At 38.8% G+C, this 27,553-nt stretch overlaps 2 protein-coding genes across 5 annotated transcripts in view; both read left to right on the top strand.

The window, feature by feature from the left end:
* The first annotated feature begins 303 nt into the window (after positions 1–303).
* Positions 304–8,550, top strand: IER3IP1 (immediate early response 3 interacting protein 1). The gene is made up of 3 exons (XM_012745372.3): positions 304–510; positions 7,071–7,172; positions 8,358–8,550. Exons 1-3 carry the CDS (start codon positions 420–422, stop codon positions 8,411–8,413), a joined length of 249 nt encoding a protein of 82 aa, XP_012600826.1. The 5' UTR covers positions 304–419; the 3' UTR covers positions 8,414–8,550.
* Positions 8,551–11,908: 3,358 nt separating this feature from the next.
* Positions 11,909–27,553, top strand: part of HDHD2 (haloacid dehalogenase like hydrolase domain containing 2) — a 33,328-nt gene continuing 17,683 nt past the window's right edge. Inside the window, exons 1-3 of one of the 4 annotated variants that reach the window (XM_012745366.3) lie at positions 11,909–13,354; positions 23,007–23,117; positions 25,963–26,171. In XM_012745366.3, the coding sequence (XP_012600820.1) occupies positions 23,017–23,117; positions 25,963–26,171 (310 nt within the window). In that variant the 5' untranslated portion in view covers positions 11,909–13,354; positions 23,007–23,016. The other 3 variants (XM_012745368.3, XM_012745367.2, XM_012745371.3) reach the window with 3 other exon arrangements.

The following is a 27,553-nucleotide window of genomic DNA, read 5'->3' on the forward strand; positions in this document are numbered from 1 at the left end:
AAAAAAGCAAAAATAAACAGGAAAAACTAATGGTGGCAATATATTTTATTTACCCCAATATATTCAAAATGTGATCATTTCGACATATGATTAACATTAAAAAATTACAGGGATATTATTTTATATCCTTGTTTTTGTTCTAAGTCTTTGAATTCCGGCATGTATTTCCCACTGGCTGCAGCTCTCAGTTCGGACCCGGCACATTTCGGGTGCTCAACAGCCACTTGCGACGACCGTCTCAAACAGCCGCGGTTGAGGGTGGGCGGGTCTTAGCCGGATGGGGGCGGAGCTTCTCGGAGAGCGCTCTTTGGGCCCCATCGGCTGCCGTAGGAAAGCGCCCGCCGCGGCGGCGCCACGTCCCTGGCTGCGGCGGCGTGAGAAGAGTCGGGGAATTGGACACTGAGCGGCTCCCGACGGCCATGGCCTTTACCTTGTACTCGCTGCTGCAGGCAGCGCTGCTCTGCGTCAACGCCATCGCCGTGCTGCACGAGGAGCGATTCCTCAAGAACAGTGAGTCGGGCTGCTGGGCGCGGGCTGAGGTGGCGGGGGCGCGGCCGCCGGGGGCGCGGACACGAGCCTGGCCGCGTGAGGGGACATCCCCGGCCGGGACCGACGAACGGCCGAGGGTTTGTTTCCGAGTGAGGAGGGGACACTCTCTTGGAGGGGAAGCCGAGCCTTTCATCTCACCGGGTTCGAACTCAACTGCGGGTTGCACATTCGGCAGACGGCCACGGAGTGCGAGGCCCCGGGGGCCGGGCTGGGGCAGTACGGAGGTGACCCAGGGACGCCCCTGTCTGCTATTAGGTTAGGTCAGTAACTAAATTGGATTTTCTTTGTGACTGCTTTTAACGATCGAAAACTCAGGGTCTGAGCTTTGAGTTAAAGAGTTGGGGGCAGGGGGCGTGGCTCATTTTGGAGCTTTGCTAGAAGAGTGAAAAGGTTGAGGGCCATAGAGGTTCCTGGGCTTTGGGGATAATAGGAAAAGCAAAGTGTTGGAGTTAGAATATCCAGCCACCCATGTTCCAAGAAAAGTTTCTTCACACAGCTTATTGGGTGCCTACAAAGTGCCAAGGACTGCTAGAATCTCGGAATACAAAAACGAAGACACAAGTTGTGCCTACCAGGACAATCCAGCAATCGCCATTCCATCCCATGCGGGCTGCATTTTGCTATTTGAGGCAAAGTGGAGGCAGGATACTGCATGATGAGAATCGTTTGTCACACAGTATATCAAATATCTCTGTGTGAATCACTAAAACTCAAACTCACGAACAAGATTGATTCATTTCATTGATTACTTCAGAAGAGATTTATTGAGCACGAATTATGTGCCAGGCCCATGTTATTAGGCACTGAAGTTAGAGCAGTCACCCTACTTTTCCAATGGAAGTTCATTTAAATAAAAACTGAACAGATAACAATAAGTATGCAGAATATTACGAAAAAGAAGTGCAGGGAGATATAATCTGTGAATCCGCAAAAGTTTCGTGGAGGAAATGTATCAAACTTGAAATCTGATAAGTGAATGAACGTTAACTAGGTGAAGGGTTAGGAAAAGTTGGAAGGTTAAGGATCTTGAGCGTTAAACAGTATAGAGCTGGTGTAAAAAGTCTGAGGCAAGTGAAAACAGGGTCTTAAACAAGGCAGTAATGTGACCAGATTTGTGTTATTTGCAAGATCCTTCTGGAGAACAGATTGGAAGAGAGGAGTGGATGTGGAAAGAACTATTCTAAATAGGGCAAGTAGAGACAGGTAGGTGTTCTAACAATAATAATAACTAATACTTAAGGTAGCACTATGTGCAGGATCTGTATCAAGTGCCTTATATGTATTAATTGATGTAATCCTCACAGTAACCCTATGAGATGGTTACAATTTTTGTCCCCACTTTCCAGTGGGGAGCCAGAAACACAAAGACAGTAGTAGGTGAGTAGACAGCTTTTCTAAGATCACATAGGTAGAAAGTGGTGAAGGTAGGATTCAAACTTAAACAATCTGACTCCAGAATCCATCTCTTCATCATTATATTATACAGAAAAGAAGAAGGGATCATGTCCTAACCCTTGGTACCTATGAACGTGACTTTATTTGGAGGCAGAATCTTTGCAGATGTAATCAGTTTAAGGTTATGCTAGATTAGGTTGGGCCTTAAATCCAATAACTGGAGGAATCCTTATAAGGAGAGAGACATAAAGAGACACATGGATGCACACAGAAGACCACCTGACAACTGAGGCAGAGATTGGAATGATGCAGCTATGAGCCAAGGAACAAGGATTTCCAACAACTGTCAGATGTTAGGAAAGAGGCATGGACTAGATTATCCCTCAGAGCCCCCAGAAGAAACCAACACAACTCACGCCTTGATTTCAGACTTTTGGGCTCCAGAATTATGAAAAAATTTCTGTGTGTTAAGCCGCCTAGTTTGTGGTGCTTTGGTTTGGCAGCTCCAGGAAGCTAATACAGATCAGAAGATATTTTAAAAGTAGAAAAGGTAGAACTTACTGTTGAACATTGGGAATGAGAGAGTATAAAGTCAAAGATCTCTTGGTTCTCTGGCTTAAGTAACTTCATAAAGGGTAGTGCCTTTAATAAGTTATAGAATATTAAAGGAAAATTAGGGGTGATGGTAGTAGACGAGGTGAAGAGATAATGAAATAAGTTTTGGATATCCCAAGTTTGAGATTTCTGTGAGATAGACAAGTGCAGATGTAAAATAGTTAGTTGGATTTAAGTCCATAGAACAGAAGCATAAACCAGGGTGGAGACTGAAATTTGAATTTGTCAAGCATAGATGATAAATGAAACCATGTAAGAAGATGAAATTTCTCAGGGAAAGGAGAGCACAAAAAGGAGAGTACTGCAGCATGAACTCCTAAGCTCAAGCATTCCTACCTCAGCCTCCCAAGTAACTGGGACTACAGGCATGGGCCACTGTGCCTGACTAATTTTTCTTTTTTGTAGATGTTTCACTGTGTTGCCCAGACTATTCTCGAACTTCTGGCCTCAAGTGATCCTCCCACTTTGGCCTTCCAGAGTGCTGGGATTACAGGAGTGAGCCACCTGCCTGGCCAGTATATTTCCTTGCCAGAGAGAGGGAAAAGGAGAGAGAAGTAGATCCAGAAGTAGGAGAGGGTGATGTTGCCTGGGCAGGATGCAGGTGTATCTTGTGTCCTCGATTCTACAGTGCATGTTAGTTCACATTTTAGCACTTCTGAAATTGTTTTTAGCTTGGATAGATGTGTATGTTGAATATTGGAGAATTTCTTCCCCTCACCCCCAAAAGTACCATTGAATGATTGGTTCATTTTATAATTCATTTGTCTTAAAAATTATGAATAGAGTTCTTTGTAAGTCTCATCTATGATTCTAGAAATTACCTTATTTTACCTTATCCTAGATTAATTCGTTCTACTATAATTCAGTTAATTCCAGAAACATTTGCTGAGTACTTACTGTGGGATGGGGAGTGGGAAAGAGTGAAGAGGTGAAGAAAGATGGCTAAATTGCGTTCCCTGTTCTCCAGGATTTTGTAATCTAATGGGAGACACTTCAAAACAACTAACCAAGAAGGAGAACAAAGTCGCTGCATTCAGTGGATTGTTTGGGGAGCAAAGAGGAAAAAAGATTTATTCTGACATGTGGAAGGAAATTAGGAAAGGCACTGACATTGAAGTCAGACCTAAATTAGAAACTGCTTTTCACATGTACAGCAATAAGTGGGTAACTGACTGTGAATAGGAATACTTGGTGGGAGGTGGGGGGTAAGATACAAGGGTAGAATGTCAATTTAAGGAGTTTGGACTTTATTCAGTAGGCCATGAGAATCATCACAGGATTATGAGATAGAAATATCTGACCCTTTAAAGAAGAAAACTCAAAAAGCTGAGAGAGCAAGGTTACAGAGACATCTATTGAAAGAGTCTTGCAAGTCTCACAGCAGAGGCTGTGAGAATAACTATGATGGTTGTATTAATACCATGGAAGCTCAAAAAAGAGCAACACCCCTGTGGACTGGAAGGGCTGGAAGCAGAACCTGAGCCTGGGTCTAGTAGGGTGAGTAGGAGTCAAAAAACATCAGCTCTATTGTGAACTTGAATTTTAAATTAGTTTTATACCACAACATATCTCAGTGACAAGACCAAAGAAACCCAAAAACACCCAAGCAACCACTATTTAGCTATTATTTCAACCAAATAAAAGTTGATTAAACAAAGTGAAATCTTATTTCCTAATACTTGGTTCTTTTATGTGTAAAATAAAGACTTGTTCTCTATCCATGGTTTAAGGGTTAGCATGTCAGGAATTAATTAAGCCCTGTAATCATATGAGATAGTGAAAAGTGGACCTGAAATGAGGACAAAAGAACAAGTGACAGAAATGAGGACATGTAAGTCTTTAGAAAAATGTATAAGGCAATAGAAAAAGAACTAGCATAAAAGATAAAGAAATGATTTGTAATAGCATAGGGAAATGACATAGAAGGTAAAAGATTCATTTACAGAGAATAAGGGGTAGAGGGCTAAATTTCTCACTTCAAAAAAGAGGGGAAGATGTGTCCTGCTGGCAGGCTAGAGTATGCTGAGAAGGCCTAATCAAGCTGTTACAGGTTGGGATCATAATCCCAAAAAACACACTCTCAAACACCATAATCCCAAATGTTGAAATCCTGAGAGATCAGAATCCCTCAACATCTAAAATCCTGAAAAGTCACAGTCCCAAAAGATTAAAATCCCAGGTGTTAAAATCCTGAAAATCAAATTCTGTTGGAAGAGATCAGTGCATTTTCAGGAGTATGCAGGATAGTTACATTGTGTTTGTTGCAGCATGTTAGGTGGAATTATTACCTTGTTTTTTCTTTATTTGCATTTCGCAGAAAATTCAGAAGAGTGGATTGGCCACAAGATACGGCAATGGTGATAACTTCAGTTTAAAAATGTCATTTGCCTGTATTGGCTTTCCTTCCAGCTGATGGCATTCCAGGGGCTTTTAATGAATTAAAGCCTCATTTGCCTGAGGAAGCCAGCAAAGCTACTCACTGGTTTGGAAATAATTATGCACATGGGAGGATAAGAAAGACATGCAGTGGTGTTTCTGTTTGATCACCAGTATTGTGGTCTGTATATGAGTTCATGTGGAATGAAATTCTAAGTACCCAAAATGACACAGAAGCATGGCACAGAAAATGGAAAAATTTAATAGGGAATGCTCATGCCGATGTATATCAAATCATAGAATAATTTCAAAAAGAGCAGTACCACATAGAAAATGAATATGAATGTCTTTTCAGAGAAGGGCTATGTCCTAAATGAAAAAAAGCAGCTATTCTTTTTTCTTTTTTTTGAGATAGTGTCTCACTGTGTTGCCCAGGCTGGAGTGCAGTGACATCATCATAATTCACTGCATCATCATAACTCACTGCAACCTCAAATTCCTGGGTGCACCACTACACCCAGCTACTTTCTGAGTTTTTTTGTAGAGACATGTTCTCACCATTGCTCAAGCTGGTCTTGAATTCCTGGCCTCAAGTGATCCTCCTGCCTCAGCCTCCCAAAGTGCTAGGATTATAGGCATGAGGACATGTAAGTCTTTAGAAAAATGTATAAGGCAATAGACAAAGAACTAGCATAAAAGATAAAGAAATGATTTGGCCACTGCCCCTGGCCAAAAAGCAGCTATGCATTGAGATATAAGACTTCAAAATATAGTTAACGAATATGAAAGTTGGCCAGTTTTTATGGACTATTTCCATAAAATTGCCCATAATCTACCCCTGTAATAACATGTTTTCATATGTTAAATTTTAGTTGTTTTCTTTTTCTTCTTTTAGATTTTTTTTATTATTTTAAATTTCCGGCATTATTTTTTACAATTCCCTAAGCTATATATTTCATCTTTGCACAATTCCAATACTAGAGGTATAAATTGTGTGGAGACTTTCAGAGAGTTCTAATTTGTTTTATGTAGTTTTTGCAAGTTTGATTCCACGAAAGTGCATTATCACAATGTTGTATTTATGTGTAAGCATGGTACATGTATATAAAAATGTTGCAATTTCCTCAGTAAATGAAGAGATATCATTTTTGTACAACTGCATTTGTAAAAGATAAAATTTCTCAAGATCTCAGCTTTTTGAGTGACTACATATACTGTGGTGACCCATTGCAGTTTTTGATTAAGCTCATCAAAAGAGTTAGGTTGTTTGTCCTTATATTTCAGATGACCACAGTTATAAAGCTGGGTGCACACAATTACAAACCATAGTGATGTACATTTATACATTTCCCTTTTTGACCTACTTATGAATACTTATAAGCATGCGGCTGTCAGTAGTATACCTGAGTGTTTATGCTTACAAAAATATGTTTATTATTACCTGTTTTATTGTGTTAAGTGGCCTATGAAGTGTTCTGTTGTGTTTCTGTTTCTCAAACACGTCACCTTTAAAAATGTAAATAAACATTTTTTAAAGAATTTTAAAAATTATTTTTCCAGGATTTTGATCTTTCTGGATTGTGACTTTGGGGATTTTAGACTTTAAGGATTTTGGTTTTTGGGGATTATGATTAACTACCATTATGATTAACTTTTACATTAAAAGTTTCCCTAATTCATTTGGAAAATGATTCTCAGCTATAGCATTTTTATACTAAAGATTATTTTGCATTTTATGAATTCTAAACTGAGCTAATTAATTATATAGTTTGATAATATGCTTTGGTTTTCAGTTGTGACCTGATAAATATTTTGTTTGATACCTTTAAAAAGGAGGGAAAAATGGTGTCACAGTGGTCACCTTCCTTAAATTAAATGCCATGGAATAATTTAGACTAATTTATTTTTATAAAATTAGAGAGTAAATGAAGTGAAATGAGGTCATTGCTGCTATCAAAAGTAAAAAAAAATTTTTTTAACTTAATATTGTTTTAACTTTTCTTATTAATATTAAGTCATATGACTTTATATTTTATGTCAAGGGCTCAAACTAATCTTTTAAAAGATGACTAATGAGAGAATAAGGCGAATGCATAATAAATTTTAACACAGCTAATCATCTTTATGTTATACAGTTGGCTGGGGAACAGACCAGGGAATTGGTGGATTCGGAGAGGAGCCAGGAATTAAATCTCAACTAGTGAACCTTATTCGATCTGTAAGAACTGTGATGAGAGGTAAGAAAAACTAACACGGCACTCTTAAGTTAATTTTATGGTTCAGTTTAAGTAGCAGACCTTCTAAGTGAATACTATCACATACCCTTTTTGTAGTGGGAATCTTTTTTTCCTCTTTAACATGGCTTTACTGCTTGAAAGTTACTGGCTTTTTTCTCAGTTTGCCTCTCCTTTCTAAGCCAGTCGGTACAGATAGAATGTTTAGTGGTGTAATCTGTGTGTTACCTAGAGCTGAAAAACATAGCGATATTCTTGCCTTTTGGAAATTCTATTGCTTCCAAGTTATAAAGCCACATAGAGCATTGGAAGGCTTTCAAGAGAAAAATAAAGGACTCATATCTGCTAATCTAGTGTAATAACATTTTCAAGCAATTCAAGAAAGAAGAGTTCAGAACCTTTTATTTAAGACCATTAAATTATAACCTCTTCTCTCTTTATCACAACGTTGTATACAATTTTAAATAAATTCATTCTTAATTTAGTGATGAAGGTACAAAATTGTCTTTGCACTGTATTTCTAATCTCAAGTGTCACGGCAGCCACGTGGGCCTGGGTCCAATGTGCTTCTGTGTTCCCAGAGTTGCACCAGCACCATCCACAGATGTTTCACATTGATTTAGTTGTGCCAGTATGACCTTCATTCCCAGTTACCTTTTTAAAATAAATTTTGGATTTTATGATGTAGTGTATTTTTTTTTTTTTTTGAGACAGAGTCTCATTTTGTTGCTCAGGCTAGAGTGAGTGCCGTGGCGTCAGCCTAGCTTACAGCAACCTCAATCTCCTGGGCTCAAGTGATCCTTCTGCCTCAACCTCCCAAGTAGCTGGGACTATAGACATGAGCCACCATATCTGGCTAAATTTTTTTTTTTTTTGGTATATATACTTTTAGTTGGTCAATCAATTCTAGTTTTGGTAGAGATGGGGTCTCGCTCAGGCTGGTTTCAAACCCCTGACCTTGAGCGGTCCGCCCACCTCGGCCTCCCAGAATGGTAGGATTACAGGCGTGAGTCACCACACCCGGCCTGTAGTGTATTTTTTAATGTTCCTCTCTTGTAACTATGTACAACATGTTTATGATGTTGATACGATAATTCCATCCTTCTTGGATGCTAGTAACTATTGCTTAATTTTTTTCCTGCCTATTTTTTTTTATAGTAACAAATTGTTTTTTTTCTTCCTTTGCAGTGCCATTGATAATAGTAAACTCAGTTGCAATTGTATTACTTTTATTATTTGGGTGAATATCAGTGGAGGAAATGGAGACTCAGAAGAAGAGATGCCAACAGAAGTTATTACTTTGGAATATTCATATCTTAGCAGGCTGACCTTGCACTTGACAAAAATGTAAAGCAGACAATAAAACCAGAGTTCCTATTTATCTGATTTTTTTTTTTAATGTTGCACTTGTATTTTCATTATAAAAAGATCAGATGATCAGAGGTAGTAACTCTCCAGGACTGGAATACATTTGATTGCTGACTGTTAATAATAATTTATGCTTAGTAAAGATTGTTAAAAGGGTACAGGACTGTTGCTTCTGTTTTTTTTTTTTAGATATTTTTCTATCTCTCACTTCTCAGGGATGAATTTTTTTTTTACAAAGTTTTGAAGTTCCTTGTGACTTAGCCATGACATGAGAATCATTATCCCCCTGGATAAAATTTAAAGGATTTAAAAAAAATAATTTATACAAAATAATGGGCAATTTGGATAATTTTATTTTTAAATCTTTGGTTAAATATTTTGTGTATAATCTCAGCTATGAAGAATTCAAATTTATAGATACTATTGAGGAGTAATACTCTCTGATTTCAGGGAGAATTCTAATTTTGTAAGTCACAGTCACATGATTGTGTTTTTAAGTTCTTTTCATGTATTTGTTATTTTATTAATTGGTCTGAATATTGAGACCAGACCAATATCAAAATATTTTCAGTGGTAGAAAATCTAGAAAAATCTGTGCCCTTTTTACAATGATGGCTTTTTAAAAAAATCAGCATAAATATTAGCCTGTAAGAGTAATCTTAAACAATCACAATTAAACTCTACTACATAAGAAGATAGTTTATTGTGAAGCATTTACCTCCCCCCAAAATTATCATGTTTCCGTTTCTTGGTGGAGTAGCACACTGAAGGATGTGATCCTTAATTCTTCATTCTCTCTGTCAATAGCACATTCATGCTGGATAAGTTGGTTTTTATTTGCTTTGTTTTTATGCCGTAGACCATCTTGTGAGATTGTTTGCCCATCCCATATTACAGTTTTATGCAGAAAGGTTGGAACTATGTAAATGGATTTTGTGGAAATTATCAAATATAATATTTTAAAAGGGTTGAATGGCATCTTTGTTTATAGAATATTTGTAAATAAAGTTGGATTTCCAAGTCAAGCACATGTGTACCTTAGTATAAACCTGTTCATGTTGACTGCATTAATCTCCATTTTGTGTATAACACCTCTTATATATATGTTCTTTGCTATAAAACTGCTGAGTACAGATTTAATGAAAGTAAACATTCACATCCATTTTTTTTCTTCAGCAAATTAACTAAATTGGTGACATCCAGAGGACTCATGAGCAACTTTCATTCCATGACTTTAAGTTACTTCTAAAACTATGTAGCAGGATTGAATACCTGTTGGCCATGCCTGAGTTGGAGATGGATGATCTCTGGGCTGTAGGCTTACAGCTGGGCCAAGGAAATGTACCTGGAATTCTAGTTAATTAGTTGGCTTATGTGGGTGACTAACATATTTTAGTACTTAAAGGCAATTTTTTTTTTTTTTTTTTTTTTTTTTTACCAGAGCTGATGCACAAGTTCAAGTTTGAGCCACTGAACAGATTCAAAAGCAGCAGTTAAATGGGAGGGCACTCCCATTTCTCCACATGCTATGTATGAGCCATACAAAATTTTAAAAAGAAAAGAAGACCTTGGTCTGACATCAGTTTTTACATAAGATATTATAGCATTCCTTCATGTTAATTTAATGTTGGGATAGTGTCCAAGTCCACACTTCCCTGGGGAGCAGTCACAGAAGGGCACATAATCTGGAAGCCACTTACACAATTTGAGTCTTAATGTGGCTGAAAGGAGGTCTGTGAGCTTTCACAGGTTACCCCTCATTTCCCCAGAGCAGTTCTGATTCAGTAACCTTAGTATTTTATTTTAGTAACAATAACTTAACTGCCTGCCTGCTTGCCCACATCCTCCCCTTCTTTCATTCTCAGAATTAACAATTTGTGATCATTCTGGACTCAGCTATCCATGATGTTTATGGTCCTTATGTATTCTGGCCCTACATCTGCATGCCTCTCAACTATTGTGAAGGATCTTGGCTCTAGTCTATAAAAGCCAAATTTGTACCCTAATCCTTAATCGAGTATAATGGTTTTCAAGCTTCTGATTGACAACAGAACCAGACTGTCAAAGGAATTCTAACACAGAACTAATAATTCAATATCTAAGACAGGTAAAAGTAGGTCCATTTATGTATTTATTTTAGTTAAGGCAGGGCTAGGACCCAAAGGCTTGCTGTTCAGCCTCCACCTGACTCTTGTCATACTTCTCAAAGCATTTCCACAAAACCCTAAATTTTCAAAAACATGACTATAAAGTATGTTTTTAAATCCCTGCTTTAGATACAGTAAGAGTGGGCAATTTGATGTGTGCCCTGTAGGTGTAGGTAGTTACTTGTGTTTTTATGTGTATATACTCCAATGACTTAGGAGAAAGCAATGTATCTGAATAGTAAAATGTAGGAGGCAGGATATTCTCATTACCAAACAAAACCTTTTATCATGTGACTTAAGGCAAATAAACTTCCTAAGACCTCAGTGGTTTTTGGCTGCCTCTTCTTTAAAACTGGCCAATAACTGTTTCAGAACAGAAATCTGGTCCAGATTATTTAGATGTCTTTTCCAAATCACTAACCTTTGATTATTCTAGGTGTACCTCAACCAAAGAGATGTTCTACGGAAGTAAAATGTTTTTGGTGAAGTAAATGATTTTCTCATTGATTTATTACTTGCAAAGCTATTACCAACAAAGTATTACCATTTTGATACTAATCAAAATGAAATTCTTTTTGCTAAAATTTTCGGTCTCTCATTGGTCATTAGAGGTCTGATTGTGAAAATATAGTGGGCAATGTCCATGGATATTAATAATCAAGGTAACTTTTGGAATCCTATCATTAGTGTTTCAGTTCAGACACTGCTTTCTTTATGTCTTCACTCCTCCTTTGGGTTTTTTGCCCCATTTTTTTTTCCAAATTTAGCCCCTCCCTTTTGAGGTCCCATTCCTTCTGTACTCATCTTACCTTTGAGTCAGCAGAATCATTTGACGAATCTTTTGGTGAGGAGAAAGTGATTAGTCCTGTCTATAATTCCACATAACAGTGAACAACACCATAAGTTACACTACCCAATTGTCCAAGCCTGGTAATTATTAATATATATATTTTTTTGAGATAGAGTGTTTTGCCATCTCCCAGGCTAGAGTGCAGTGTTATGATCATAGCTCACTATAACCTCAAACTCCTGGACTCCAGTGATAGTCCTGCCTCAGTCACCCAAGTAGCTAGGACTACTGGCTCACTGGGTTTGGGGTCTGGATGTTTCCAAGAATGGACATAACTTAAAGATTAGGTTCCAGACATTCCTTTATCCTATATTTGTGATGGGGAAAGTCACCGTTTATGGTGTTTTTTGATTGGCGGGCTCTGTTCCAATTAACCCATTCTTTTCAATGGGATCCAATTAACCTATGGCGGGCTCTGTCTAACCCATTCTTTAAGACTGAAATAACTGTTTTTCCCTGGTTATTTTTCTGTAACTATTTCCCTCTTATTTTAACTGTTCCCTCCTTGTTTTTCTGCTTCTATCGTAACATTATCTCGTTTTTCTTTCCCTAACATTCCATTACCTCTTGTTTTTCTGTCCCTAACAAGCCCTCCTCCTGACTGGGCTAATAAAAGGAAAAATCCAAGAAGTCAGAGAGTAGTGAGTGATCTGTCTCCACTTGCAGAGACAGACCTGTTTTATTCTACAATAAAGAACTGCTCTTGTGAAACTGCTCCCTGCCTGAGGTTACTCCATTGTACTGGCCTTGCTGATGATTTTTTCCAAGGAAGGAGTCAGAGGACCAGGATACCAACCTGGATCTGACACTTTAGTGTTTGGTCATTCTTCGGCCAAGAGCACACCAAGAACAGACTTCCACCCTGACATCTGTGGTGCTAAAACCCGAGATTCTGACAGGCATTGGATGGTGTTCCCTTAGCATGTGGCTCCCCAGCCAAGGGCAGAGCAGCGGTTTTATCAAGGGGTTCCATAAGTGTAACCAAAGTGTGTATCCTATTAAATCAGACTGCTCCAAAAGTTCATTTAGTCATTTTCATAGTGAGTACCTAAGGATGACCATCTCTGCATTGAATTTAAGTCCAAATAACTTACCTGGATCAAGAAGAGACAAGTAGAGACCCCTCCCCCCATATGTGTGTGGGAGGGGGTGTAGGGCAGGTGGTTCTAGATATAGCTGTACCTATAGGCCTGCAATAGCTCTGTCCGGGAGAGAGGCCGGGTGGGAAACCACAGCCTAAGGGTTAGGAATAGCTGATGCATGAAAGGAGGGGCCTCTCACCTGAGGTACTGGTCAACGGAAAAAGCAGTAAGTGCCAGATGCTAGTCATGAAGCTAAAGAGGAAACGCTGAGGTTGAGAGATTTGAAGGAAAGTGTAACTTCTGAGTTACCCCTCGGGATGGATAAGAAGTGGTGGAAGGAGAGAGGGTGGAGAGAAAGAAAGCTACTCAACAGCACTTGGTCCAACAATGGTGCTGTGGAATGGAAAAGAGATACTGAGCGAAGGCAGAAGTTTTTGTTATTCCTCGTGCATCTCGGCCTAGCAGGCCGAGCCCTTGCAGGAGGAAGTCTCAAAAAGAACTTCCTTTGCTCCTCAGTTAGCGGTGCAGAAGCAGGACTGGACCGGATAGTGGGTGTCCCAACCCCAGCCCTGGAGAGAAACCCGAGCGGAGGTGGTGTTGGGAAAGGCGGGGCTTCCGGTGTGGCTCCGGGCCATTTCCGGTGTCCATCAGACAGCTGTGTGCGCCCTAGGCCGGCTGCGAGGAGACTGCGGGTGGCGCTGGTTGCTGGCTTTCCTGAGAACGGCGTGCGGAGTGGGGGTGAGGAGCAGCTCTAGGACGGAAGAGGAAGAAGCGGAATTGGGGACGGTGGCCGCACGCCTGTGTGAAGGCTGCATCTTTCGTGACAGGACGCGGGGAGATACGTGCGGCGTCCCTCCCGCGGGGCATGAGCCAACCCACGAGCTTGCTCTGTGAGGACTGCCCGCCCCTCGGCCGCGGGGCCACTGCGCGTGCGCAGAGCCAGGCGCTGGGCGCTTCCGCCGGGTTGGCGGGGTGGGTGGCGCTGTGGCTTATCCAGCGGGCGCGTCCTGACTCCGGCGTGTAGTCACTTCTGGAAGCGTGCCCCTGGACTGTATTTCGAAGCTAGCGTCTCTCCTGGTCAGTCTGGTGTTTGCCAGACCGTGGAACCTGGGCTTGGACAGAGTGCAGCGACCAGTCCTGAGGCTCCTTTCCAAGAGGTGGGGGGATGGAAATTGAGTTGGTGCAGATTTGGTTCTTGATTCCTTTCTGCTCTAGGGACAGGGACTCATGAGTTTAGTTAATTCAGAGCCTTTATCGAACGCCTCAACAACACAGTGGAAAAGGCAACACGGCCCTTCCATGCACAGAGCGCAAGAGTTTAGCAGGAGAGATGCGGGCAGGTCGCCGGGAGAGCACTAAGTGTAAGGGGAGCACACTGGAGGCTCCCAGAGCAAAGGAGTTGGATTGAGGGCAGGCACACCAGAGGCCAGGATGCTTATCTGAGACTGAGGCCTGAAGGAGTTTGCCAGGGGACAGGAGGGCGTAGGGGGGTGGGAGTGGTAGAATAGGCCTTCTAATTTCAAGATTGTTCTTTCTTTAAGCGTCAAAAGAGGCAGGAAAAGCTTCATCTTTCTCTGCTGCACCTCTTGTAATAAAAGGATTTGTTTTGTAAAATTTGGGTTCAATCAAAAGGATTCAGAAGGCCACATGTAGCCTCACAAGGCCGCAGGTTTCCCACACCTATGTAGGGAGGCACTGGAAGAATTTTCACTGGGAATTGACTAAATAATAACATCATTTATTGGGTGCATGCAGTGGTTCCAGAAAAGTCTAGAGCCACATAGGGAAGGAAAGAGAATTTGTATGGGGTGGGTAGGCATATTCTGATTCTGAGGAGCCCCAATCTCCCAGTAGAAAATTTGTAATAAAAATCTTGTTTTAGCTTAAGTATTTACACAAGTTTTGAATTATATGCCACAATAGATTTTGATACGTTTTCTCAAATCCTCAAGTTATACTAATGCTTTAGGAATTTGCACTGTGATTTTTATAGTCCTTGATACATCGGTCATGTACCCTCCCTTCTTTTCTATCCCCCGCCCCCAACCAATACATAACTAGGATACTTTACCAGGATTACTTTCTTTAATCCTCCTATCAATCATTAGAGGTGAGTGTTATTTCTAATCCTCCTATCAATCATTAGAGGTGAGTGGATTCAAGACTGTAAAGGAGGCAGAACTGACACGATTTGGCATCTGGATTGATAATATTGCCAATCACTCATAAGGATCACAGGGCAAAGAGCAGCTTCCAGGGTCAAAAATCTTATTGGATTGAGATGCCCTTGGAATATTCAAGGATGATGTCCTTTAAAGTGTCTCGAAGAGTTTCTCATGGGATGAGAGAGGGAATTTGCTTTTCTTCTTTACCAGTTGTTTTATGTACCAGTTGTTTTATGGCTCTTCCGTGGGAATTCCTATGTAACTTGTCAGATTATAGGAAATGGTGGGATGTGAACACAAGATAAACAAAATCATGGACTATTGAAGCCTTTATAGTTGTTTCGAGGGTGATATTAGTATTTTACAGTTACATTTTATCAAATAACCAGCTTGTAGTTGAGGTAACAGGTATTATAAAGGTTCAGATAAGAAGAGAGATCATGGCAAAAGTGGTCAAGTTAGTGGAACTAACTGAAGAAGTGATTATATTTTGAGATGTGAGTGGGGCATCTCAATTTTATCCTTCTAGGTCTCAGTCACTCAAATATGTGATGCTTCAGAAGAGCATGTTAGAGTTTAAAAAGTATGTTCTGTGGAACTGATGAGTGCAAACAATATAGGCTTTTTTTAATGTTTTGGTAACATTAAGCCTATGTGGATGCTTCAGTAAGGATTAAAATTATCAATATTATGGCAGTTACCTGGTTCTAGTTGGACAGGTTTTTTTTTCAATCAGCACAGTTCTTTTGTGTTTTTCCAGTCTTGTTTATGTTTTGTTCTTTAGTCACTTTCAGAAGTAACATTTTTTATTGAATATTAAATGTTTCTTATAAAAGTTATATTTTGGTTTCTTTTTTTTTTTTTGAGACAGAGTCTCACTTTGTTGCCCAGGCAGGAGTGAGTGCCATGGCGTCAGCCTAGCTCACAGCAACCTCAAACTCCAGAGCTCAAGCAATCCTCCTGCCTCAGCCTCCCGAGTAGCTGGGACTACAGGCATGCGCCACCATGCTCGGCTAATTTTTTCTATGTATATATATAGTTGGCCAATTAATTTCTTTCTATTTATAGTAAAGACGGGGTCTCGCTCTTGCTCAGGCTGGTTTCGAACTCCTGACCTCAAGCAATCCTCCCACCTCAGCCTCCCAGAGTGCTAGGATTACAGGTGTGAGCTCCCGGTCTAAAAGTTATATTTTGAAAGAAGCAAGTTTAGGTTCCTCTGTATATATAAAAAGAAAATGCTTTGTGTTCATTTTGTCTGTCCTTTTCTGGTGCAGTTAATGTATTTTAAATTACAGAATTTTTTAACTATTACACATCTAAATAGAGTCCCTAGGAACAGTCTAGTCTTTTGTCTAACAAGTTGTTTCCCCTCTCAAGCAGGTAATAGTTGCTATTGTTGATGTAGTCCTTTAGTTCAAGGTCACCATAAAGATCAGAAATAGAATAACATGAGGACTGTTACAAAAAGGAGGATTTCGCAGTTGAACCATGATTAACCAGAGCTCTTAATATCTTTTTTTCCCTTCTTTTTCAGCAGATACATTATAAAAGATAAACAGAATCAGGGATTTACTTGAAGTACAAAATACCTCAGGCGTGGGGGGTTTTGTGATGAGTGTATAGTAATTGTGTGGACTAACTTAGTTTTTTATAACTATATTAAACATATGAAAAATGACTGAAATTTAACAAGACTAATTTTTGTCGTGAAATATATCATCTGCACAAGAGTATGTAAAACCTATATGTAATAATTATAATAAAATTAAAAACACCCATATATTCAGCATCTAGATAAAGAAGTAGCGTATTGCCAGATCTCTTAGAGGCTCCCTTTGGGATAGGAGTAACCAAGATTGTGACTCTTGCTGTAATCATTCCCTTGCTTCTCTTTACAGTTTTGTCACTTATGTATGCATCTCTATTTTTGAATGCTATAGTATTAAGCCATACTGTATGTATTCTTTTGTGACTTGCTGCTTTCACCCTATAGTGGATTTCTGAGAGTTAATCTAAGATGATGTTTGTGAGTGTAATTCATTCATTTCCACTGCCTTTTGTATTCTGTGTATGAATATACCATAATTTATTTATACATTCCATTCTTGGACATTTGTGTTGTTTCATTTTCTAGCTGTTAAACAGTGCCACTATGGACATTTTTGTTCATGGCTCATGGTATAATGTGAAGGAAGCTCTGAAGGGTATACACATGGGAGTGGAATTGCTGGGTTGTACAGTATGGTGATGCCAAACTGATTTACAAAACACTTGCATGGGTTTATTCTCTCACTAGCAGTATGTAGGTATTCTTGTTGACAACTTTTGATATTTTCAGACTTAAATTTAGCCAATATGTTGGTTGGTGCAGTAATCTCATTGTGGTTTAAATTTGCATTTCACTGTTTACCAGCGAGTTTTGAGCATCTTCGTTTTTTTCTGTTCATATTTGCTCTTTTGTAAAGGATAGGTTGAGATCTTTTGCATTTTTTCTGTTGTGTTGTTTGTCTTTTTCTTAATATTTATAGTTTATATTTCCTGAATGGTTTCCTTTCTCACATGTGTTAGAAATAAGTCTTTCTGTTTATTTTCACTGTCTTTATGGTGCTTTTGAAATAGAGTTGAATTTATCTGTCTTTTCCTTTATGGTTTGTGCTTTTTATATCTTGTTTAAGAAAGCCTTTCCTGTTGTCACCATGAAGACTCTCCTATCTAAATGTTGTACAGTTTTGCCTCAAACATGTGGTTGTTTAATCTACTTGGAAAAAATTTGTTGTGTTTGGTATGATAAGGGAGTCTTATTTTTTCTCACACGGATATTCTGTTGTTCCAACACCATGTTTTTGACCGCTTAATTTCTTCTTCACTGATTTGAAACACTGCCTCTGTCATATATTGAGTTTTTACCCATAATGGGATCTTTTTCTGGATTGTCTCTTCTGTTCCATTGACCAATTTGTCTCTGTATTTGGTAATACCAGATCATCTTAATTATAAGACCTCATTCATTAAGTTTGGATATTAGATAAAGCAAGGCCCCACTTTCATTTTCTTCTTCAGTCTTGGCTGAAGTGTGTTGGGTGTCTTTGGTCATTTGCACTAACATGCATATTATAGAATCAACTTATCAAGTTCTCCAAAACACCTTTTGGGATATTGATTAGAATTACATTGAATCTGTTTATAGGGAAAATTGACATCTTTACAATATTGAATCTTTTAATCCATGAAAATGGTATCTCTCTGCATATCTTTATGTCTTTCATTAAAATTTTATAATTTTGTCATAAAAGCATTGGTGTCTTTTGTTAGACTTTTCTTGGTAATGTGTATTTTATGATACTATTGCAAATAATATCTTTTTGTTTTAGAATTTTCTAATTATTTGTTGGTGACATAGAAACGCTAGTTTTTTAAATATTTGCTAAACTCTCTAATTTTGTTAATCTCAGATTTTTTAATTTTTGTGTGTAAAATTATGTCATCTGTGAATAATGATTACAAACGCCCACCTCGGCCTCCCAGAGAGCTAGGATTACAGGCGTGAGCCACCACGCCTGGCCTCAGAAAGACTTTTTATAGATACTCTTTATCCGATTAAAGTTCTCTTCCCTACTTATGTTGCTTAAGAGTATTTAGTGTGAATAGATGCTGAATTTTATCAAATGTTTTTTCTCCATGAACTAACATCATATGATTTTACTATTTCAATCTATTAATGTGTTAAATAACATTAATTGCTTTTCTAATTTAAATCACCGTATTATTACTGGAATAAATCCCAACTTGGTCATGATGTTTTTCTTTTTTATTCCTGAGAAGACAGTTATTTTCTTTCAGAACATTGACGGTACTATTCTAATGTCTTCTGGCTGTCATCATTACTGATGTGAACTCAGCTCTCAATCCAACTGTTGCTCCTTTAAAAGTCTTTTCTCTTTGCTGCTTTCAAAATCTTTTCTTTGTCTTTTGTGTGTAGCAAGGGTTTAGGTGTGCATTTCTTTTCATTTATCTGGTTTGGAATTCATTGGGCTTTCTGAATCTCTACATGTTTCAGTATTGGATCTTTCGAAAGTTTTCTGCCTACAATTTTGATTTTGTCTATTGTTTAAACTTCTAGGCATTCTGGTAATTACATTATCAGAAGCCCCTATAGGGTTGCTTAGGCAATCTGTTGTCTCTGTAGGTTGTCCCTTACTGTGACTTGTTTCCTTAGGTTACTTGCTCATTATTATTAGAATTTTATTTGATTCTATTTATGAGGGGTTTTTTGCTGTTTGGGATGAAAATGAATATCCTGAGGTGGGGTAGGGGTTGTATTTGGTGCAGCCAGGAACCTGCTAGTCAAGGTTACTCTAATGACAATCTTGAGGTTTTTCTGAGAACTTGTCTTAGGTGCTGTGGATTTTATCTGCCAACTGGGTCCAGGGCTGGCTTCTGATTCCAAATTCTCTGTGATGCTTTTTGCCTCCCACCCCTTGGGGCCAGGTTTCAAATCATTTGATTTTCTTGTTGTCAACTGAGATAAGGTGGAAAGAGAGTGCCAGGGACAGGTTTATTTCTGGCTCACCATTATAGTAAAGTCTTAGCTGTTAGGTCAGAAGATCTATTTCTTCAGATGGGCCTGAGTTTTTTCTTTTATTCCCTAAAGAGGCCCATGGGGGTAGGGGGTGAAATAAAAACAAACAACTCAACATCATGTAGTGTGGTAGATGCTTTTGGGGCCAAAACTGTCTGCAGTGTTCTGCTCATCTCCTGTGTTTCTTGTTTTATTCAGATGTAAGAATTCCTTTCTTCCTCGCTCCTTGAGGCATATTGATTTATTTATTTATTTTATCTAGCACTGTTAGTTTTCATTTGAAGAGTTAATTTGGTTACTTAGCGTGCTATATTAATGAAAGCCCAAGTCCAAGAGTGATATTTTAAAATAAGCTGAGGAATTTAAGTGAAGTGATAAAGACTGCAGAGTGTTTCTCGTGGTGCAGAATACTTTGCACAGTGTAGAACACTGGTCCCCAACCTTTTTGGCACCAGGGACCAGTTTCATGGAAGATAATTTTTCCATGGCCCAGAGGGGGTTGGTGGTTTGGGGATGATTCAAGCACATTATATTATTGTGCAGTCAAACCTCTTTGCTAATGATAATGTGTATTTGCAGCCACTCCCCCAGCACCAGCATCACTGCCTCAGCTCTACCTGAAATCATCAGGCATTAGATTCTCATAAGGAGCACACAACCTAGTGCACACACAGTTTACGGTAAGGTTTGCGCTCCTATGAGAATCTAATGCCACTGCTAATCTGGCAGGAGATGGAGCTTATGCTGTGATGTGAGTGATGGGGAGTGGCTGTAAATACTGATGAGGCTCTGCTAGCTTGCCGGCCACTCACCTCTTGCTGTGGAGCCTGCTTCCTAACTGGCCACAGATCAGTAACAGTCCATGGCCCCAGGGATTGGGGACCGCAGGTGTAAAATACGTACAGAATCCAAAAATGTGAGCTATTTTTACTTTTCTTTTTCTTTCTTTATGGCTTCCTCCTAGATTGCCTCTTTTGCTCCTTATTTGTCCTGGTTTGTGGCCCCAGGCCACACATGGGAGGTTGGGGGTACCTGTTACATAGTGATGAGTGGAGAGGAAGAGGTCTCAAAACTTTTTAACTTTCTACTCTGTGCTTATCACTGCTAGACATTCTCCTAACTCACTGAATCCTCACAACCCTGTAAGGTATTTACTCTTCCCCTTTTGCATATTAGAAAATGGAGGCTTAGGATAATAGGCTGAGTGACACTTGCCCAAGGCCACTCAGCTAACCCTGGACCTATTTGACCCCTACCACCTGGTTCCACTTCCCCTACCATCTGCATCTCTTTGGTGCAGGTTCTAGCTTGCTGAGGGGGAACACCTGCTTAGTTCTGGGGAACATGTATAGGGAACAGAGCAGCCTGAGTGAGCAAGCATGGGGCCCTCCTGGCTAACGGAATCCTTGGGTCCAGCTAGAGTACCATCTCTGGGCCTCTCTCCCTCTGCTTCCCTTGCTAACCCAGAACATGCTGATAGCTCTATCCTGTAGACAAATGCATTTCTTTCCTGTATGCCTGTGCAAGTCCGCTATGCATGCTAGTCAGCAGCCAGTGTTTGCTAGCAGTTTGCTTCAGTTCTGGGGCTCACTCTGGGTTTACTTATATTTTATATGTATACCTCATGTGTGGAAATGGCTGGCTTGGAATGGGAGCAGAGCTGTGGGGAAGATGCTCAGCAGCAATGGGAGGAGAAAAGGAGCTACAAGCCAGAAGCTGCAAGGGAATTCAGGGGTCATCTTTGCCATCCCCCTACCTCCTGACAGGACTGCACCTGAGGGAGAACAACATTTCAAAGGATAATACTGGACAATCTAGAGTATTCCTTGCAGCTTTGGGAGGTGAGCCCAGTGGGGATTAGCAAGCCCGTGTTGAAAGGAGAAAATCCGGTCTCTGGGTAGTGATGCAACACATTGATTTCTTTAGCCCTGATCTCCTGAATGTAGGCAGTAAAGATTGAGGCTTCATCTTGTCTCCCTGCTCCATATATTGAGAAGAAACATAGGCCCAGAGAGGGTTAAACTTGGCCAAGGTTACACAGTGAATCTGAGGTAGAACCAGGACCAGCATCTGGGCCTGCTGATCACCAGTCCTGAGCTCTCTCTGTCGCATCTCAGGGAGCTAGCTAAGAGAGAGAGATCTTCCCACCAGTCATCTGTCCCAAGTTAAGATGCCATAAACCACCTGAAGGCTCTTCCCATAACATTCTCCACAAATCTTGGTAACTGCCTACTTAGATCTCCCTAGATTCTTTCTAGCTGAGCTTTAACCCTTCCCCTCTGCTTCTCACTTTAAAGTAGATGGCTCCTCCACCTCTGTTGTTACACCAGGGCTTGACACATAGTAAATGCTCAGTAAACATTTACCCTATGAAGATATGAATGAATAGGGCAACATAGCAATATCCTGTAAGAGTGAAGATGAGCACACACCCTCAGACCTAGCAAGACCTCAGAGAAATGCTTACAGGTCAGTCCACTGGGAGACATGTACAAGGATGTTCATAGAAGCACTCTTTGTTATAATAAAATATGCAAATCTGTTCATGATTAGGATAACAGATAAATTATGGTATATTTATACAATGAGTTACCATATGGGAGTGAGAATAAATGGACTATGGCTCCGTGTGTTAACATAGATACATCGCAGAAGTGTGATGTGAAGTGATAAAGTAAGTTGCTAAGTGTATGCAGAGTACCATTAATACAAAGCTTTGAATATATCACAGGAAGGTGGCTACCTTAGGCAAGGGTAGGAGGGGAATCGGATCGGAGAGGGTACACAGAGGGCCCCAGCTGATGTGTTTCATTTCTGAAGCTGAGTGATGGGTGAAGGGGGTTCTTGCATGGTATCATACTTGATACCTTTGTGTATGTCTGACATATTTCATTATAAAAACAAATGGAAAGAATAATGACTCAATAAATGGATTAATTTTTTAAAAAAACTAAAAAGTCTTCTTTTTAGCTTCCATACTGTTCTGACCCACCTTATTAATTATCTTTAAACCACATATATCCTATGCTCTCTATATATTATAGCTCATAATAGGAAGTGTTTAAGGGGAGAATATGCAAAGAGAAAGTTGCACATTGCAAGGTAAGGAAACTATCTCCTAATTACAGAATTACTGTGTAACTTGAAATTTCCTCCTCAGTGACCTGTAACCACTGGTAGCTCCTCGGCCATGTATACCATTTCAGGAGACAGCAGCAGAGATAGGTGATTAGGATATATTCATTATTTATAACCAAAGATGAGGAAGACTTTGGTAATGATTTAGTGCTTCTATCCACCCATTCTTCAGAGTACATTATTTGCGTATTTAAATATAAAATAAATGAACGAATTGTTCGAAGAGTTATTTTAAGAAACCTGAAAGTAAATAGTAACATCTCTTTTAGCATTTTCCTTCCTGGGTTTTAATTCAAGATTTTTTTAAAAACAAACTAAGCATTATAAAAGTTTTAAGGATCAAATTTTAAATTTGCAATTTTTAAAAACATCTTTTTTACCAAAAGGGAAACAGCTTAGTGCTAAACAGTGTCTTTCTGGGTATGAATGATATTTTTGAAGACTTACCAGTTTTTAATTGTCCATTGTTTCCTAAACTGTATTTTTAATTTCATTTGCTCTCTCCTAGGGAATGAAGGATGGCAGCACGCCGTGCATTAAAAGCTGTTTTGGTAGATCTCAGTGGCACACTTCACATTGAAGATGCAGCTGTGCCAGGCTCACAGGAAGCTCTTAAAAGGCAAGCTATCCTCCAGGTTCAGCTGACAAATATGTTTGTAAGTGCCATTGTACCAAGGCAGATCATTAGCTAAATGGATAGCCTTAAGATGGCATTTCACCAGTTTGCCATATATACAGGAACTGCTTTGGGTTTAGCTAGAAGATGTATGCGTAGTAATATCCTGTGAACATTGTTCTCTAAGCCATTTCTAGGTTTGGCCTTTTGATCTAGTCTTTTTGTTCTTTGTGTATGTGTGTCTTAATTTCAAATCAGTAATGTAAATTTGGAAATGAATACTCAAGATTCTAAAATGTGGAATAAATGGCATTGGAAAAATCACAAGTGAATCCTGGAATCACAAAATGAAAAACGCACACACATACACACACACACACACAGGCATAGTTCTGCCCTCTCCTGCTTCACCTAAGATCTAGCATTGAGTGTGCAACTGCTCAAAATTTAATGAAAGGACCTGAAATTTTAGAATTATTTCCATCAACAAATTTAATGCTTTCAAAGATTAGGGACTGCCTTCTACTTCTGATGCACTAACCACAGTACTGAACACATGTCTAGTTACAAACTGGGGATACACACTAAAAGCCTGTTAAAGTGAACTGAATGAATACTTGTTTCTGGGTGTCCTGAAAAAAAGTACTCAATCAACACAAGAGAAGTAATAACTGATGTTAAGCTTCTTTATCCTAAAATAATTTAGAGAAGTTTTGAAAAGCAGCTATACTTAGCATGTGGTACTTAACCATTGTCCAATCTTAAAATGTTCATGGTATACTGTTAATGAGAAAAATCTAGTGCTTGGTGTCATAGTGCCAGCTGTTGGGGCAGAAAACTGACACAGACCTTCCACTCTCAAGGAGCTTACCTTTATTTGGGACATCAAGAAATAAAGACTTGTGGCCGGGCGCGGTGGCTCACGCCTGTAATCCTAGCTCTCTGGGAGGCCGAGGCGGGCGGATTGCTCAAGGTCAGGAGTTCAAAACCAACCTGAGCAAGAGCGAGACCCCATCTCTACTATAAAATAGAAAAGAAATTAATTGGCCAACTGTTATGTATATAAAAAAATTAGCCGGGCATGGTGGCACATGCCTGTAGTCCCAGCTACTCGGGAGGCTGAGGCAGAAGGATCGCTCGAGCCCAGGAGTTTGAGGTTGCTGTGAGCTAGGCTGACGCCAAGGCACTCACTCTAGCCTGGGCAACAAAGCGAGACTCTGTCACAAAAAAAAAAGAAATAAAGACTTGTATATCTGGTAGACATCAGTCAGAAGCTATCAATTTAGTTAGGAGTCATATTCATTTTGTAGGTGAAGAAATGGTGGACAACATGTTGTTTAAAACCAAAAGAAAATCTGTTGCATAGTTGGATTTTCTCTTGACTCCTTAACATGGTCTCTCTCTGAGTTAGGCTTTCTAGAGGAAAGGACATCTGTTGATCAGTGTGTTCCTGTTAGAGCTTTTACTGCTTTAAAGATGAGCTTTCTAATCTGGATTGAAAGAAAAATCTTTTTATTTCTGGGAACGATGACATCTGTAAGTAGCTTTGTAAACTATGAGCCTGCTGTTCTGGAGGGGCAGGTGCCTACAGATTGTTCTGTTACTTGCACTGGCAGGTTCTCATCCCAGAGAAATCACTGTCCTAGAACTGCCTGCTTTGGTTTCTATAGAAACAAATAGACTAAGGGAAGTTGAGGGACCAGTAAAATGAAAAGTTTTTTTAAAAAACTCATTAAAAATTATGTGATTATTTCACTACTTGTTCATTTTTAGGGTAATAGTTATGTTGAAGTAATCAATTTCTTTAAAGAAATAAACCTCTAAATTTAATGTTTTGTAGAAAAGCAACCACACATATTATAGAGGTAATCATGGTTACAGTGAATTATTTAATTATATAAATTTACTTAATGTTCTTTGGGTGAATACTTAAAAATCTCTTTTCTGTTTTATTTGCTTGCTTGTTTTAAATTGTGGTTAGTGCTTTTGTGCCTTGTGGCGTTTGGGTGCAAGCATAAAGTAAAAGCACCAGGATATTAATATAAAATTTTATATTTAGCTAAATTTAAATTATTTTTAAACTTTGGATTAAAACACTAGGACCAAGAAAATAATTTTCATTTTTAAAGAAGGCTAGACTATCATGAATTCTCTCTCTGATACCTGATTGCCAGTTTAGGTTTCAAAAGTAGATCATAGAATCAAATCAATCATGTATGTAAGTAGCTTGAAGGAAAAACACATTTTGACTATCAAAATGTAATGTTTCTTTGAGCTGTCCAGATAGTTTCTATTTATACATTTACTAACAAATTAGGGCTCAGCCAGTTCTCTAAGAACATCCTGATGTTTGTTCTGTTTTCTTAGTAAAGGAGATCAAACACTACCAGGACACAGAGGAACAGAATTCTTGTCTCAACTCTACTGCTACCCAGCTGTGTAAGGCTGGGCAAGTCACTTACCTCTTCCGGGCCTCAATTTTCTCACCTTTAAGAAGAGGATTGCACCAATATATAATGTCTAAGATAACGTTCACCTCTCATATTCTGTTAGTGGTTACTAGGCTTTGTTTTTTACTTCTTTACTAAACTCTGCAGAAAATGCAGTTAAAGTATAGAAGGCCCTCAAAACAGGTAAACATAGCTTTTATAGTTTTATTTTGCCCCCTTTGGAAGTGAAGCTTCCTATATTGTGTAGATGATTTTTAAGTAATTCTAGATAGTTTTATTTTTTAAGCCTTTTGGCCATAGAAACATTTGGTGACTTATTCATTTCTACCAAATTAGGAAGTGTTACAGGGCTAGAATGTAAAAGCTACCTATTGACTTTTGAATTCTATGTTTTCCAGGTTGCGTGGTACTTCTGTAATAGTTAGGTTTGTGACCAATACAACTAAAGAGAGCAAGCAAGACCTGTTGGAAAGGTTGAGAAAATTGGAGTTTGATATCTCTGAAGATGAAATATTCACATCTCTGACTGCAGCCAGAAGTTTAGTAGAACAGAAACAAGTCAGACCCATGCTGCTGGTTGATGATCGGGCACTACCTGATTTCAAAGGTGGGGGACATTTGAAAAGATTTAATAGTTGGATCTTCATATCTCCTTGTAAATCATTCTCAAAACTGGATGTTTAGGGGTATTTATTTTGATTTCTCCATGTTATTGAAATGGTTGACAATACTGATAGAATTTCTGTCTAAATTGGTGTTTCTCAAATCTTTTTTGACTGCAGTCCACAATAAGTGAAACTGTGCACATATATATGCAAGTTTATATATGTTAAACAATACCGTATAAGATGTATACTATTTTCTATTTGATTTATTTGATTGTTTGATTTTGATGCTGCTTAGAGTCCTCCAAATTAGTTTTACAATCTACTAATGGATCGTGACCCATGGTTTGAAAAAAATAGATCAAAATTACTTTGAGTATTATAATCCTCAATCTAGAAGCCGCTGTATTAACTTGCTTAAATGAGATAAACCAAGATCTCCTTGTTTAAAAATAGATGTCATTCTAGATAGTGTGAAGTTTTTACACCGAACATGAAATACTTTTCAATCAAGAGAAAGTAAAATTGTTTTCTCTTTGGAAAAATCAACAGATTCTGGAAAAATATTACAGTTTTATGAAGCTGTGCCACATTGCTTTTTTTAATAGATGCTACTCAGTGAAATGACACAATATAGAAAAATGAATATAAGTACATTCATTATAAAACCATGTGATGGCTTTATAAATAGAGAGTTCAGCATGGGTATACAGTAGGGCAGGACCTCAAAACTTGTACTAATAGGAAATATATCAGTATATCAATTAGAATTATTATTTATAAGAAACAGAAACCACCTTGGGATGAATTAAACAGAAAATAAATTTATTAAAAGGATCTGAATGTTGACAGAAATACAAATACACAGTGCCTATGCAGAGGAGTTTAGGTGTAGCTAACAAAATTATATATGAAGGAGCACTTGTAAGAATCTATCTCTAAAATATAGTTACAAAAATACACAATGACACATGAACAAGGTCATTCATTATGGCCTTATTTGTAATAACAAAAGACTGAAAACAACTTTGAGGATGTTAAGATTCTGGCTGTTTCAGCAGTGAGCTGGAGTTGGGTATGTAAGTAGAGACCCTGGTCTGGAAGAAATCTTTGCCATTCAATCTAGGACTATGTTTGCAACATATTTATATATAAGAAAATGCCCAAGGTAAATAGGTGTTTTTGAAGGGAATGGAAATATCTTTGCTAATATTGAAATTCTTTGCTAGTGGTAGATGGATATGATATAAAGAATTAACACAAAATAACTTCAGCTCTTAGTGTAACCAGCAATTTTATTTTCTTCTTTCAACAAACCTTAACCAATTACTCATTACTGTGGCTACTGGTAAGGAGGAAATTGGAAAGCTTGGACATCTGCAAT

This window comes from Microcebus murinus, chromosome 17, assembly GCF_040939455.1.
Source record: "Microcebus murinus isolate Inina chromosome 17, M.murinus_Inina_mat1.0, whole genome shotgun sequence".
In the NCBI taxonomy this organism is placed as follows: domain Eukaryota; kingdom Metazoa; phylum Chordata; class Mammalia; order Primates; family Cheirogaleidae; genus Microcebus; species Microcebus murinus.

Excerpts from the sequence above, each read along its gene's own strand:
- IER3IP1 (XM_012745372.3), top strand. The coding sequence starts at position 420 with ATGGCCTTTACCTTGTACTCGCTGCTGCAGGCAGCGCTGCTCTGCGTC. Across the intron at positions 511-7,070 it reads GGAGCGATTCCTCAAGAACA|TTGGCTGGGGAACAGACCAG; the intron begins GTGAGTCGGGCT and ends TATGTTATACAG. Across the intron at positions 7,173-8,357 it reads TGTAAGAACTGTGATGAGAG|TGCCATTGATAATAGTAAAC; the intron begins GTAAGAAAAACT and ends CTTCCTTTGCAG.